The following is a 14,203-nucleotide window of genomic DNA, read 5'->3' as shown; positions in this document are numbered from 1 at the left end:
AAGTATGAATGTCAGTATCCCAGATAGGTCAAGACTCTTTAAATTTCCCTTTTGTATGACCAGAAGAGAAGGATAGAGGAACAATACTTTGACAGTTACTAAATCAAAATATTGATTTTCTAGACCTTTAGGACCCATAGGGAGAAGTCCTCCTCTTTTTCCAAAAGGATAACAGAATGTACTCTTGAAAAGGGGGATGGAAATCAGTTCTTAATGTGTCTAAACTGAACTAGTTTATAAGTTTCAAGATTTTACATAGACAACTATATTCATTTTATCTCCTATTATAAAGGACGAGCAGATGTTCTTGATATGTCTTTTAGATGATCATCTTTGCTTCAAATTGCATCAAGATCTAAGAAAATTTCTGAAATTTGTGTTCTAAGGAAAGAATTTTTAGCTCTACTGTCTTTGTTTCAGTCGCAGTATGGCCCCACAAATATTCATTTATATAATGGCACTAGTCTTCAGATGGAACTTGCTAGTTTTGTCAAATTCTTCTTTAGGGGTCTTGAAGCCAAAATCTATTTTCAATCTTTTCCCCTTGTTGGGAATTCTCATAATCTGGAATCAGTCAATGTTATTTGCAACTCAATCAATTCTATATTTTGAAGTGAGGATTGCAGAAGTTCCTTTTCAGTCTTTTCCTGCATAGGAGAGCTTCATCTCCTTCAAGTTTGTGGAGAATTTCAAAACTCAACTAGTAACATCAAGCAGGTGGTTTATGTCTCCTAGGGCAGGTTGTTTTTGCCTTGTGTCCAATTGAAAATGAGGCCACTACAGTCATCAAACCCTCTCAAAGTCCTTAGTTTCTGGAACAGTAGACCTTTCCATAATTGCTTTCAAGAAAAATTCCCCCCTTTGTCAGTAATAGCAACAATGGACTATGTACTTTAATTTGTGTAAGCCCTGAGGTGTTTTGGCTATCAACTCCTCTGTACAATATCACAAAGTTTTTCGTGTTCCCTCGTGATATATCAAGGTTCCTCGGTTGCAACTGTCACAGATTATAGATATGTGTTGCCTTCAACACTACATTGCATAGATTGGGATCCCCTAATTCTAGTTTTACCTCTTGGAATTGGAATATAGTCCAAAAGTTCTTGTTGGGTCATTAGGTTGAACCCATAAAGTCCACTGGGTTCAGAAAGCATTTCTGGAAGTTCCTTTTTTTTCACCAGTCTTCACTTTAGCCAAGAGCATTAGAAAATTAAAAGACTTGTACTTCAGTTGAAATTTTGAAGCAGGAGCAATTCCTCCTTTTATTATCAGCTTTTAGAGTAAAAAAATAATCCACTTGTAAGAATCACTTGACATTGTCCATTCTTTCTCGAGATACTAGAGTGGAAGAAATGTTTATGAAATGTGTCCTGTCTAAGTCATTAAAGTGTATTTGAAGAAAGCACCTCCCTTACATAATGATTATAAAAAAAGTCCGAGGTCTTAAAAAGATAATTCTCTTTGTGTCGAAGAACGTAAAGTATTTTTTTTTTATGAATAGACTAATAGACACTGACTGTGAATTAGAAGACTGAATTCTTCTTTCCAATTCCTCAAAGTCAAAGTACATTACATTAGAGGAATGGCCACTATTAATTTGATACAAAATCTTTCCTTCCCAAAGGTAATGAGAAGGATAATGTAAGTGTAACTCTGTTCTTGCGTTCGCTTACTTGAAGAAATTTATTTATGACTCACATTGTCCATTAGTTTTTTTTTATTTGTTTTTTATTTTCATTAGGTGATAAAAGTAGGAATCTAGTTAAGGTACTTTAAAGATTTAGATCAATACCTTGATTTCTTTAGAGGTTCTTTTGACTAGTTCTTGTTTGGTTCTATCGGTGGTATTCCTTTTGGTGAGGTAATGCTCTAAGATGAAATGAGTCTTCTGCTTTGCAAGTCTTCTGAGTGTTTTAATGGATTGCTACAAGACTTTTTGGTATTCATATTATTGCAGTGTGGATTTATTACTGTCCCTATTATTTACAACTACCCACCATCTGGATGATGTGGGAATCAGTGTGATGGGTGTTTGGTAATACCTATTGAAATTAACAGTATTTTAGAAAGAAGATTTATTATTCACAAAACTTGCCCAACATTCATTTGATCTACCCTCCCTCCCACATGCAGTGGGGACAAATAAAAAGTATGGTGTCAAGATGGCAGGCAACTACAGTAGTGTCAAGTATAGGAGGAGTAGTCATACAAACTTACTACTCGTCCGCTAATTTTGAGTTTTTAACCAAGCTTCACTTGCAAAATGTATAGCTCAGTGAATGTTGGGTATGTATTGAAATAATACATTTTGTTTCAGGAATTCTGTTTATAGTACATAATATTTGTGTTGGAAATTATATAGTAGAATATACTATTGTATTTAAATGAAAATTTTGCTCGTTATATTTGTTGTGTATGAATGTGACTGCTAATGTAAATGATCATACCAATATACTAAAATACAGAATGGTTTATGTGAACTTTTATTTTAATGATATCTGCATAGAAGAAATTTAGCTGCCATGGAATGCAAAGATCACATTTGTTACCACTAATTCTTGTGGAATTATTGAATTTTTATTATGCAACATTTAGATTTAGCTTTATTATTCAAAAGATATCTTTCTCTTGGAATTATACATTACTGCATTTCAGTAAAGTAGGCATCCCCAATAGCTATGAGTGATACTATATATCTTTCAAATTTATTGACTATCCTGTCTGTGAATTGTTATACTGTATGTGAAAAGATAATGTGTAGTCTGTTTTGTATTAACTATATAAAGGAACATTGAAGTGAACACCATAGAACAGATATATGATGATGACATGTCTGAAGTGCCAGAATCTGACTGCTAAATCTTCTTGCAGAACAAAGTCAAGAGGCCTCAAGCTCACATCCTGGCATGGTTTTCAGGAGGTCAACACAAAAGGGAAGGCGGAAGAAGTTGAAGGCTGTAAAACGTTTTTTATTCAAGTGTCGAGACTGTAAAGATGCCTTTGAAAGAAAAAAAGAACTTCGGAGGCATATTAAAGAACTTCATGAGAAGTTAATTGTTGTGCCCCTGAAATTGCCATCATACCAATGTGATGACTGTAATGATGAATTTGATGACAAAATAAGCTTGAGTGTACATCGAATGTTTAAACATGGAGGTCCCCGACGATACCAGTGTACCGAATGTGAATATGAAGGTCCAAGGCTTTACCACTTGAAGAGACACTTGAAAGTTCACAGCGATGAGCGACCATATAACTGTACAGAATGTGAGAAGGGCTTCAAGTCAAAGGCAGCTTTAAAGAACCACTCTGTTATACATACAAATGAAGGTTGTTATAAGTGTGACATATGTGACAAAGTGTACAACAGCAAATTTGTTTATGAAGACCATCTGCGTAGTCACAGTACACAGAAGAACTTCGAGTGTAAATATTGTAAAGTTACTTTTAAAACATATAAACATGTGGCATGCCATTTTCGTGCAAAGCACTTGAATGACAAGAGATTTATTTGCGATTTGTGTGGTGCTAAGCACATGACAGCAAATAACTTGGAAAAGCATATTGAGACCCATAAGGATATTGACCTCATCCCTTTTGCTCATCAGTGTATTGTATGTAATGGCATGTTTCGAGGTCCTGGAGGACTAGGTGCACACATGGAAGTGATGCATGTGTCTGTTGGCAAGAACGGTTTACTAATTAAATCCCCTCACCCAACCAGGCGTTGTGTGAATATTGAATATAATAAAGTATAATAAAATTGCTAGTCATTTACATGAGTAAATATGTGTATGAATAACTCTCTCTCTCTCTCTCTCTCTCTCTCTCTCTCTCTCTCTCTCTCTCTCTCTCTCTCTCTCTCTCTCTCATATATGTCCATTTGAAGGAAAAGTAACCCTCGTTCTTTTCATGTTTGCTTGTTTTTTTATCATTTTTTTTTTAAAGCAAACTAATTCTTGGCATTAACCAAGCTCCTCATCCTTGCCTTCCCTTTGTTAACAAATTAATTCAATTTTGTACTCCTCTCTTAGATGAGATGCCACATGGGCAAACTAACTTCAGGACAATTATTTACATTTTTTCCCCATTAGTTTAGAACAAGCATAGAATATTTTTATATGGATAATGTAAATTTTAGCTTTAAGAATTAGTAGAAAATCTCAAGGGCCTTTGTTCCATTAGTAATAAAAACTCCTAAAAGGCTGAAGTTTTCCCATAAATAGGATCCTGTTTTCCCTAAAATAGATGGATGTAGAAAATAATAAGAGTTTTCTGTTACTTATATTACTGAAACCTGAATAAATTCCCTGTACAGAGAATTTCCACATCATTAGTCCCTTCATACACCGATGCAAATGATACATTAGCACCGTCTCTAAGCCCCTACAAACACTGGGGTTCATCGCTTAACTTGCACTCACTCTGCTATCCAGTGGTATTAAAATTCTTTTCTTCCTGGCTGTTACCTCTTTTGCACCATATATGTAATGAACGTGTGTCGCTACCTAGAAATCCCAAACAGACAAATATAATACTCAACTTGGGGGCAGGGATCTCCAAAACATCTGACATCTTCAAAAACACAAAATATCACAGAGCTATGAAAAACACATCTAAACCTTCACAGGTGCATAGAAGGAATGATGGGAGAAGAATGGGTAGTGGTAGTGGTGGTGGGGGGAGAGGGGGAAGCAGTAGCTGTAGAAAACGGCACCTCGTAGTAATGGGGGATGTTGAGGAAGGAGAAGACTAATTGGTAAGGGACCTCTGGTAGTGGTTTCACACGCCCCAGTTAATATACCGACACCCTATAAGGGTGAGCGAGCTGGGTATATTTATGGCCTTCCATGCAACTTTTTTCTCTGGTATATTTAGCAGTATTTATACCTTAGAAATGGTGCTGACTGTCTCACAGATGAGGACCTTATGTTCTCGTGGGGCCGTCACCACCTCTATAGATCTTACAGGCGTTTATTTTCATGTTCCGATAGCATGGCTTTTTCGTCCTTTCTTAGGGTTCAAGCTAGGCAAACGGGCTTACACCTTCAAGGTGATGCCATTCGGACTCAGCATAGCGCCCAGGTTATTCACTAAGTTGGTGGAGACAGTAGTCCAAGAGATGAGGACTCAAGGAATACAGTTAGTGGCCTACCTAGACGGTTGGTTTATCTGGGCCAACAGCGTCAAGGAATGCCACAAGGCGTCGGGCTAAGTAATAAAATTTCTGGAATACTTAGGTTTCCAAATAAATTTCAAAAAGTCCCGTCTTTCTCCAGTAACGTGTTTCCAGTGGTTAGGTCTTTAATGGATCCTGACCACACACAAGTGGTTGATTCCACCACAGAAGAGGATACAGATATTAAGAAACACAAGAGGATCTCTCAAGGACAAACTAACGACCCGGAGATACCAAGAAAGGATCCTAGGTTTACTCCAGTTTCCCTCAGTAACAGACACATTACTGAGAGTCAACCTGGAAGACATCAATCGAGTTTGGCGGTCCAAAGCAAACGAGAAATGTCGAGACAAAATTTCTCGGATTCCACCTACACTATGGAAAAGACTTCAACAATAGACGAAGGTCAAAAACCTAGCAAAGTCAGTACCTTTATGATTCCTAGCGACAACATTGGTTGTCCATTTAGATGACTCCCTAAGCGTTTAGGGAGGCTATTCCCAATACGAATAGGTCCAGGGGTTGTGGACAGTGACACTCCGACAACTACTGTACACATGAATATCTTAGAATTCATGGAAGTGTTCTAGACTCTAATAAGTCTTTCCCCGTCACAGAAATAACATATCAGTCTAATACTAGACAGTCAAGTGATAGTCCACTGCATAAACAGGGGAGGGTCCAAATCAAGTCACGTAAATCAAGTGATGGTCGCTACTTTTTCAATGGCAATAAGGAACCTTTGCCACCTGTCAGCTGTTCACCTGGCAGGAGTAAGAAATGGGGTTGAGGATGATCTAACAAGGACACCTCCACGGGAGTCGGAATGGTCCTTGGCAAAAAAAGTCATTTAATTGGACCTGCCAACAGGTTCCGGGTCTCCAAGTAGACCCATTTGCCATGGAATCCAACCACAAGCCACAATGTCATGTGGCCCCCAACCTGGACCCTCTGGCCTATGTCACAAACGACATGTCCGTAGGTTGGAACAACTGACGGAGGATTTATCTAATTCCACCTTTAAACATGCTAATGAAAGACCTGGACATGCTGAGGACTTTCAAAGGTCGGATTGCCCTCGTAGCCCTCAATTGGCCCAATGCAACTGGTTCCCTATCTTGGTGGAACTAGGACTCCGACCTCGGCGGATTCCCGAACCAAGTTAACATGGATGGTACTATCTCACAGTGTGTCTGCTTCCTCACGGATTCAGAGTGCCTTCACTTTATGGACTACTGAGATTTGCAGCACAAAGAGATGCTGAGATTGACGCTTTTAACACATTGTCCCTATTGTCAGGTATATGAGATTCTACCCTTCGGCAATATGATTCTGATGTAAGAAAGTTCGGACACTGACTATGAATCTGGCAGTTACCTTTTTCAGAACTTTCTTGGAAGGAGGCCTAGCCAATAATACTATTACTATGATTAAATCTGCTTAAAAGAAAATATTTCAGATCGGGTTCATTATTAATCTTACAGGTTCGTATTTTTCGTCTATTCCGTGAGCCTGTACTAGACTAAAACCAGTAACTCGCCCTCACGCAGTTTCATGGGTTTTAGATGGTGTCCTTGATCTAGATTCTGACTCTGATATTGACTCATGCACTTATATAGCGCTTCTTAGGAAGGCGTTATTTTTGATAAGTTTAGCCTCAGGAGCCAGAATATCTGAACTCTCAGCATTATCTAGAGAACCAAATCATATTGATTTTCTTTCTTCTGGTGGAATTTTATTCTCTCTAGATAGAAAATTCTTAGAAAAGAATTAGGATCCACAGAATAGATGGTCCCCTTGGAAGATTGTCCCACTTCCACAGGATCTATCTCTGTGCCCAGTTATCACTCTGGAAAGCTATTTAAATAGACCTTCTTTAAAGTCTTCAGAACCTTTGTTTATTAGAAAGGATGGAGGAACCATTTCCCTGAAAGGAATCAGACAGTAGATTCTTTATTTTATTAAAAGAACCAAGCCGGAATCTGTACCTCATGCCCAAGATATCCGGGCTGTAGCAACATCAGTCAATTATTTTTGTCCCTTAATTTTGAAGGATTAAAAAGATATAGTGGTTCCTCCAGATTTAACACAACCATTATAACAGGGTCCTATCTTCATATATATTTTCCCTCTTAGTGCCTTGTCTCCTAATAAGGAGCAGGGCGACACCTGCCTTCCCTTTTCCCCCTACCTTAACATTAACCTTTATTTGGTGTGTAATTAAGAGATTGGTATTTTGGGTATTTTGGTAAAACACACTTAATAAAATTACTCTATTTTTAATTCCGTTCCTTAATTTTTTGTGTATTTCCAAGCTTATGGGACCAATTCGAGGAAAGAACATTGCAAGCACGCTGAACCACTTGTATATGATTAAGGTAATGTCTTATGAATTCCCTTATCCCCAGACCAACTCATAAATCTCTGGATATCTTGCATCAGGAGTTTTGGGATGGAGAGAGGATCAGTTTACTTTATGGGGGTAAGTCATAAGACAACGCAAAGCTCATGGGTATTCTAAAACAAACTAACTTCGGATGATTTAGAGCTTTGTAAATAGGTTTACACTAGGCACTGGACAGATAATCATAAGAAGGTTGTAAAGTCAAAGTATGAGAAAGGATTCTATCAACAAATTGGATTTTTTATTTAGGCCACAAAGAGAAGATCCAGAGTCAGTATCAGGAGTTGGCCGGGAGTGAGGATGACAAACTTCCGCTGTTTGCAAAATGCAGCTAGTTCACTGACTCATAGCCCAACTCTAAAGATATTAATGATACTGCTATGTGTAGATGCTCTTTGAGGTTAATATTGTTGCCTAATCCAGCCAAGAAATTAAGAACTCAATTGAGTGACTTTTAGAAAACTGAAGGTGGTAAAGAAGACCATTATAAAGCAGAGGAATATGTAAAGTAGTCTTGTGAAACATGTAGGAGTCTAAATCCACATCAAAAGCTTACTTGAGAAGTTCTGTCAGTATGGGTTTCTATGAAAGAATTTATGAGGCCTTAAGCTTTCTGTCTTCCAAAAGGAAGACCAGAATGGCAGCCAAGAAGTCCTGCAAAGAAATCTTGGTGTAAAGATTCTAGATCCGAAAGGGAAAAGCAATTGTGTTCTGAAGGAGAGGAAACCATGGACAGTTTGGTCACAAGCAACCCAAAAGTACAAATGTCCATGTGAAGTCTGATATGGTCTTCAAAACATCTCTCTCTCTCTCTCTCTCTCTCTCTCTCTCTCTCTCTCTCTCTCTCTCTCTCTCTCTCTCTCTCTCTCTCTCTCTCTCTCTCTCTCTCTCTCATAGGATTCTACAGCTGTGCGTTACCATATGACAATCCAATGTAGATGTATACCTGGGTCAGTGGGCCATCTTCTGTAGTTGTTGTCCGGAGAGGGGTGTGTCTGTGTTAAAGCCCCTGTTTAGAAGATTATGGAGGTTTTCCAATAACCTTGCCCCAAGAAAATTTCTACTCGGCCTATCTTGTAAAGGGCTGTTGCTCAGTTTTTAAATATTTAACTTAGCCGGTGAATATATATAGCTGCAACTCTGTTGCTCGACAGACAAAAAACTGTAAAAAACTCGCCAGCGATCGCTATACAGGTTGCGGGTGTGCCCATCAGCGCCAACTATCGGCCAGATACCATACTCAATGTAAACAAAGACTCAATTTCTTCTCTGTCGACGTGTCGACAAGACGTACTTTACTCGCTGTTGAAACCTGGAGTTTTTCCCATCATATTTGGTGAAGTACTTTATTTTGGTTATGAGCTTTCGCTGTGCAGGGTTTTTCTTCAATTAAATCCTTGAACTCTTTTTTGTATCGGATTCATTGTTGATGAATTAGATCGTTTTTTGGAATTTTCCCTTGACCAATTCAAAATGGCTGACCTTTCACAAGTTCCCAAGTTTAGAAAATGCAATGCTAGGGACTGTTCTAGGCGTCTTCCAAAGGCTTCTCTCGACCCTCACACTGTTTGTTCCAATTGTCGGGGTAAAACCTGTCAATTGGAAGATCGGTGTGAGGAATGCGTGGGCCTTTCGGAATTCGATTTTATCGAATTTGAGAAGTACACACGCAGGCTAGAGAGAGATAGATTAAGGAGAAGTTCTTCTAGGTCGATAGATTTTTCCTCTCCTCATGCCCCTCAACCTATTCCTTCCCCTGTAGTGGTTGTTCCTAACCCCCCTCCTAGCACTCAGGAACCATCGATGGCTGACATGATGCGTGCTATCCATGCCTTGGGGGAGAGAGTTGAGTCCCTTGCTAGTGACCGCAATCAACTCATGGCGGATGTTAAGGAGCTAAAGTGCCAAAGTGCCGCGGGAAGTGATAAAGTGCCTAGTGAAAGTGTTGTGAACAGTGTTGCGCTTGAGGGTTCGTCTGTTCGTGCCTGTCGTCCTCCTAGTCCGGGACCTCTTGCAAGCTCCCAAGCCCAGGGGAGAAGCAATGTCGTACGACGCATGGGTTCGAGAGGCCTTGATCAGTGAACAGACGTTCCCTCCAAGGTATCAGGCGTATCTCCCCAAGATCGCCCCTACCTACGTAAGACGAGAGAGCCCGTTTTTACCCCGTCGTCCGAAGGTGTTTCTCGTAAGAAACTTTGGACCAAGGTCTCACGACCTTTAAAACGTAAGTCGGTCCCTTCAGGACAAGTCCAACGTCCCGGCTGTAGCCACTGGGTCAGTTCGGACTCGTTGCCGTCATCTGATGACTGCTCACCGCCTAAGAGAGGCAAAGCGGTACCGCCTCAGTCGCTAACCCCGTCTGTTGCCGCACCTGCTCCCGTAGACCCTAAATGGGCTTTGCTGCAAGACATGCAGTCCAAGCTTGCGTCCTTGATGGAGGACTTTAATGCGGAGAAGGTTGCTGCTGAACCTTCTGGCCAACAACCTTCCAAGCGGTCTGTTGTGCGTCCTGTTGACGCTGAGGTTACCTTCTCGCGTCCACCAGTTGAGGTGGTTCCTCCTCCGATGCGACCCAGTGTGGGTTGCCAGCCGCATGTTGACGTTAGGCGACGCACGGAGGTGGTTGTTGACGTTCAGGACGTTCAGCAACCATCAGAGGTGACTTGTTTTGACGCGGTGCGTCAACCTCCGCAACCCGGTATGGTGTTGACTGCACAACCCAGACGGTCTAGACAGTCTCGGGTGGACGCTGTGCGTCCTCGCGCACCCATGGTTGTTGACAGTTCACAGACTGTGCAGCAGTTCCATGACGTTGCGTCCGGCTCCGTCACGCATGCACCAGTGCGACCGGACTCAGCGAACCAGACGTTGCCCACTCTGTTGCCGTTTCCTCATCAGTTGTCGGATGAGGAACTATCAGATGAGGACGTTGCTGAACCCGACGATCAACCTTCAGAACTGGACGAGCCTAAGGCAACTCAACCATCATTGGACTTTAGAAAAGTCATGGCTGTTTTCAAGGAGTTGTTTCCGGACCACTCTGTTTCTGTGGCTCCTCGTTCTCCTCCGTCAGAGTTTGTATTAGGAGTGCCTGCTACCGCACCTGCCTTTACGAAACTCGTTCTCTCACGCTCATCCAAGAGAGCTTTGCGGCTGTTGGGAGACTGGTTAGAGTCTAAGAAGAGTTTAGGGAAGACAGCATTTGCCTTTCCCCCATCCAAACTCTCTTCTAGATCGAGCGTCTGGTATGCCACGGGAGAAGTTCTCGGCTTGGGAGTTCCTGCCTCTGCCCAGGGCGACTTCTCAAGTCTTGTAGACTCTCCCCGCCGCCTTGCCATGAGACGCTCGAAGGTTTGTTGGTCACCATCGGACCTGGACCACCTTCTTAAAGGGATATTTAGGGCTTTCGAAGTCTTTAACTTTTTAGACTGGTGCTTAGGAGCCCTGAGCAGGAAAATTTCTTCGCCAGATAAGGATATTTCCTTGCTCATTATGTCCTGCATGGACAAGGCCGTCCGTGATGGGTCCAATGAGCTAGCTGCCTCATTCACGTCCGGAGTCCTGAAGAAGCGAGAGTCTCTCTGTTCTTTCTTGTCTGCTGGAGTTACGCCATGCCAGAGATCTGAACTTCTCTTTGCTCCCCTTTCCAAGTGCCTGTTTCCTGAAGTCTTGGTAAAGGAAATTGCCGCATCGTTAGTTCAGAAGGACACCCATGATCTAGTTGCGTCCTCGGCTCGCAAAGCTCCCCCTTTGCCTACATTGTCTGCTAGACCGAGGATAGACACTCCAGCGTCTCGCTTTATTCCGCCCTTTCGTGGCAGAGCCTCCAGCAGAGGAGGTGCTCGTGCCGAAGGGAAACGAGGGAAGAGGAAAGGACCCAAGTCCTCCAAGGGCAGAGTCTGACTGCCCGCAACTTCAGACAGCAGTGGGAGCCAGACTCAAGAACTTCTGGCAAGCCTGGGAGAAGAGAGGCGCAGATCAACAATCTGTGAAGTTACTCAGAGAGGGGTACAAAATCCCTTTTGTACGCAAACCCCCTCTAGCGACGTCCCCCATCGATCTCTCTCCCAGGTACAGAGAGGAAGCAAAGAGACAAGCCATGAAACTGGAAGTGTCTCTTTTGCTAGAGAAGGGAGCGGTGGTCAAAGTCTCGGACCTTCGATCACCGGGATTTTACAACCGTCTCTTCCTAGTTTCAAAGAAGACAGGAGGTTGGAGACCGGTGCTAGACGTCAGTGCTCTGAATGTCTTTGTCACAAAGACGAAGTTCTCCATGGAGACCACAAAGTCAGTCTTAGCAGCGGTCAGAAAGGAAGACTGGATGGTCTCGCTAGACCTAAGGGACGCCTACTTCCATATCCCCATTCACTCAGACTCCCAACCTTTTCTGAGATTCGTCTTCGAAGATGTGGTTTACCAGTTTCGGGCCCTGTGCTTTGGCCTAAGCACAGCTCCTCTCGTGTTTACGAGGCTGATGAGGAATGTAGCCAAATTCCTCCACTTATCGGACATCCGAGCCTCCCTTTATTTGGACGACTGGCTTCTCAGAGCCTCTTCCAGTCGTCGCTGTCTGAAGGATCTAAAGTGGACTCTAGATCTGACCAAGGAATTGGGACTCCTAGTCAATTTGGAAAAGTCGCAGCTGGTCCCATCCCAAACTATTCTGTATTTAGGGATGGAGATTCACAGTCTAGCTTTTCGGGCTTTTCCGTCGACCCCCAGAATAGATCAAGCCCTGCTATCCATCCAGAAGATGCTGAAGAAGGAACGCTGCTCAGTCAGGCTGTGGATGAGTCTGGTAGGGACGCTGTCATCCCTGGAACAATTTGTATCACTAGGAAGACTACACCTCCGTCCTCTTCAATTCCATCTGGCTTTTCACTGGAAAAAGGACAAGACGCTAGAGGCGGTCTCGATCCCGATTTCCGAAAAGATAAAGTCTTGTCTGACTTGGTGGAAGGACAATATCAACCTAAGAGAGGGTCTTCCCCTGGCTGTTCAGACTCCCAACCACGTTCTCTTCTCGGACGCATCGGACTTGGGCTGGGGCGCGACACTGGACGGTCGGGAATGCTCAGGTCTGTGGAACTCGAGTCAGAGGAGCATGCATATCAACTGCAAGGAGCTGTTGGCAGTTCATCTGGCCTTGAAAAGCTTCGAATGTCTCCTTCGAGGCAAAGTGGTGGAAGTAAACTCGGACAACACCACGGCCTTGGCGTACATCTCCAAACAAGGAGGCACCCACTCACTGACGTTGTACGAGATCGCAAGGGACCTGCTCATCTGGTCAAAAGGTCAAGACATCTCCCTAGTAACGAGGTTCATCCAAGGCGACTTGAACGTCATAGCAGATTGTCTCAGTCGGAAAGGGCAAGTAATTCCAACCGAATGGACCCTCCACAAGGATGTATGCAAGAGACTTTGGACCACTTGGGGTCAACCAACCATAGATCTCTTTGCAACCTCGCTGACCAAGAGGCTTCCAATCTATTGCTCCCCAGTCCCGGACCCAGCAGCAATACATATAGATGCCTTCCTCCTAGATTGGTCACATCTGGATCTCTACGCATTCCCACCGTTCAAGATTGTCAACAAGGTACTGCAGAAGTTCGCCTCTCACGAAGGGACAAGGTTGACGTTAGTTGCTCCCCTCTGGCCCGCGAGAGAATGGTTCACCGAGGTACTTCGATGGTTAGTAGACGTTCCCAGAAGTCTTCCTCTAAGGGTAGACCTTCTACGTCAGCCACACGTAAAGAAGGTACACCAAAGCCTCCACGCTCTTCGTCTGACTGCCTTCAGACTATCGAAAGACTCTCGAGAGCTAGAGGCTTTTCGAAGGAGGCAGCCAGTGCGATTGCTAGAGCAAGGAGAGCGTCTACCATTAGAGTCTACCAATCGAAGTGGGAAGTCTTCCGAGACTGGTGCAAGTCAGTTTCTGTATCCTCGACCAGTACCTCTGTAGCTCAAATAGCTGATTTTCTCTTATACCTGAGAAAAGGACGATCCCTTTCAGCTCCCACTATCAAGGGCTACAGAAGGATGTTGGCATCGGTCTTCCGGCATAGAGGCTTAGATCTTTCCAACAATAAAGATCTGCAAGACCTCCTTAAGTCTTTTGAGACCACCAAGTAGCGTCGTTTGGCTACCCCTGGATGGAATTTAGACGTGGTACTAAGATTCCTCATGTCAGACAGGTTTGAGCCGTTACAATCAGCCTCCCTGAAAGATCTCACTCTTAAGACTCTTTTCCTGGTATGCTTAGCCTCGGCTAAAAGAGTCAGTGAGATTCATGCCTTCAGCAAGAACATCGGATTTTCGTCGGAAAAAGCTACTTGTTCGCTGCAACTTGGCTTTCTAGCCAAAAATGAGCTGCCTTCTCGGCCTTGGCCTAAATCTTTCGATATTCCCAGCTTATCGGAGATCGTAGGCAATGAACTAGAAAGAGTCTTATGCCCTGTGAGAGCTCTTAAGTTCTATTTAAAGCGTACTAAACCTTTACGAGGCCAATCTGAAGCTTTATGGTGTTCAGTTAAGAAACCATCCTTGCCTATGTCAAAGAATGCTTTGTCATACTTTATCAGATTGTTAATACGAGAAGCTCATTCACATCTGAGTGAGGA

At 42.8% G+C, this 14,203-nt stretch overlaps 1 protein-coding gene across 3 annotated transcripts in view; it reads left to right on the top strand.

Moving 5' to 3' along the window:
- LOC137627679 (zinc finger protein 160-like) overlaps positions 1 to 14,203 on the top strand; it is a 147,650-nt gene that overhangs the window by 111,252 nt on the left and 22,195 nt on the right. Inside the window, exon 14 of one of the 3 annotated variants that reach the window (XM_068358878.1) lies at positions 2,872 to 4,327. The exons of the other annotated variants lie outside the window; for them this stretch is intronic. Within the exon in view, the coding sequence (XP_068214979.1) occupies positions 2,872 to 3,758 (887 nt within the window). The 3' untranslated portion in view covers positions 3,759 to 4,327. Of the gene's footprint in view, positions 1 to 2,871; positions 4,328 to 14,203 lie in introns of those variants that run through there. 3 annotated transcript variants of the gene reach the window in all.

The sequence above is a fragment of the Palaemon carinicauda genome, chromosome 35, assembly GCF_036898095.1.
Source record: "Palaemon carinicauda isolate YSFRI2023 chromosome 35, ASM3689809v2, whole genome shotgun sequence".
NCBI classification, from domain to species: domain Eukaryota; kingdom Metazoa; phylum Arthropoda; class Malacostraca; order Decapoda; family Palaemonidae; genus Palaemon; species Palaemon carinicauda.
Note: the sequence above shows the minus strand (reverse complement) of the source record. Positions and strands in the feature narration are given on the sequence as shown.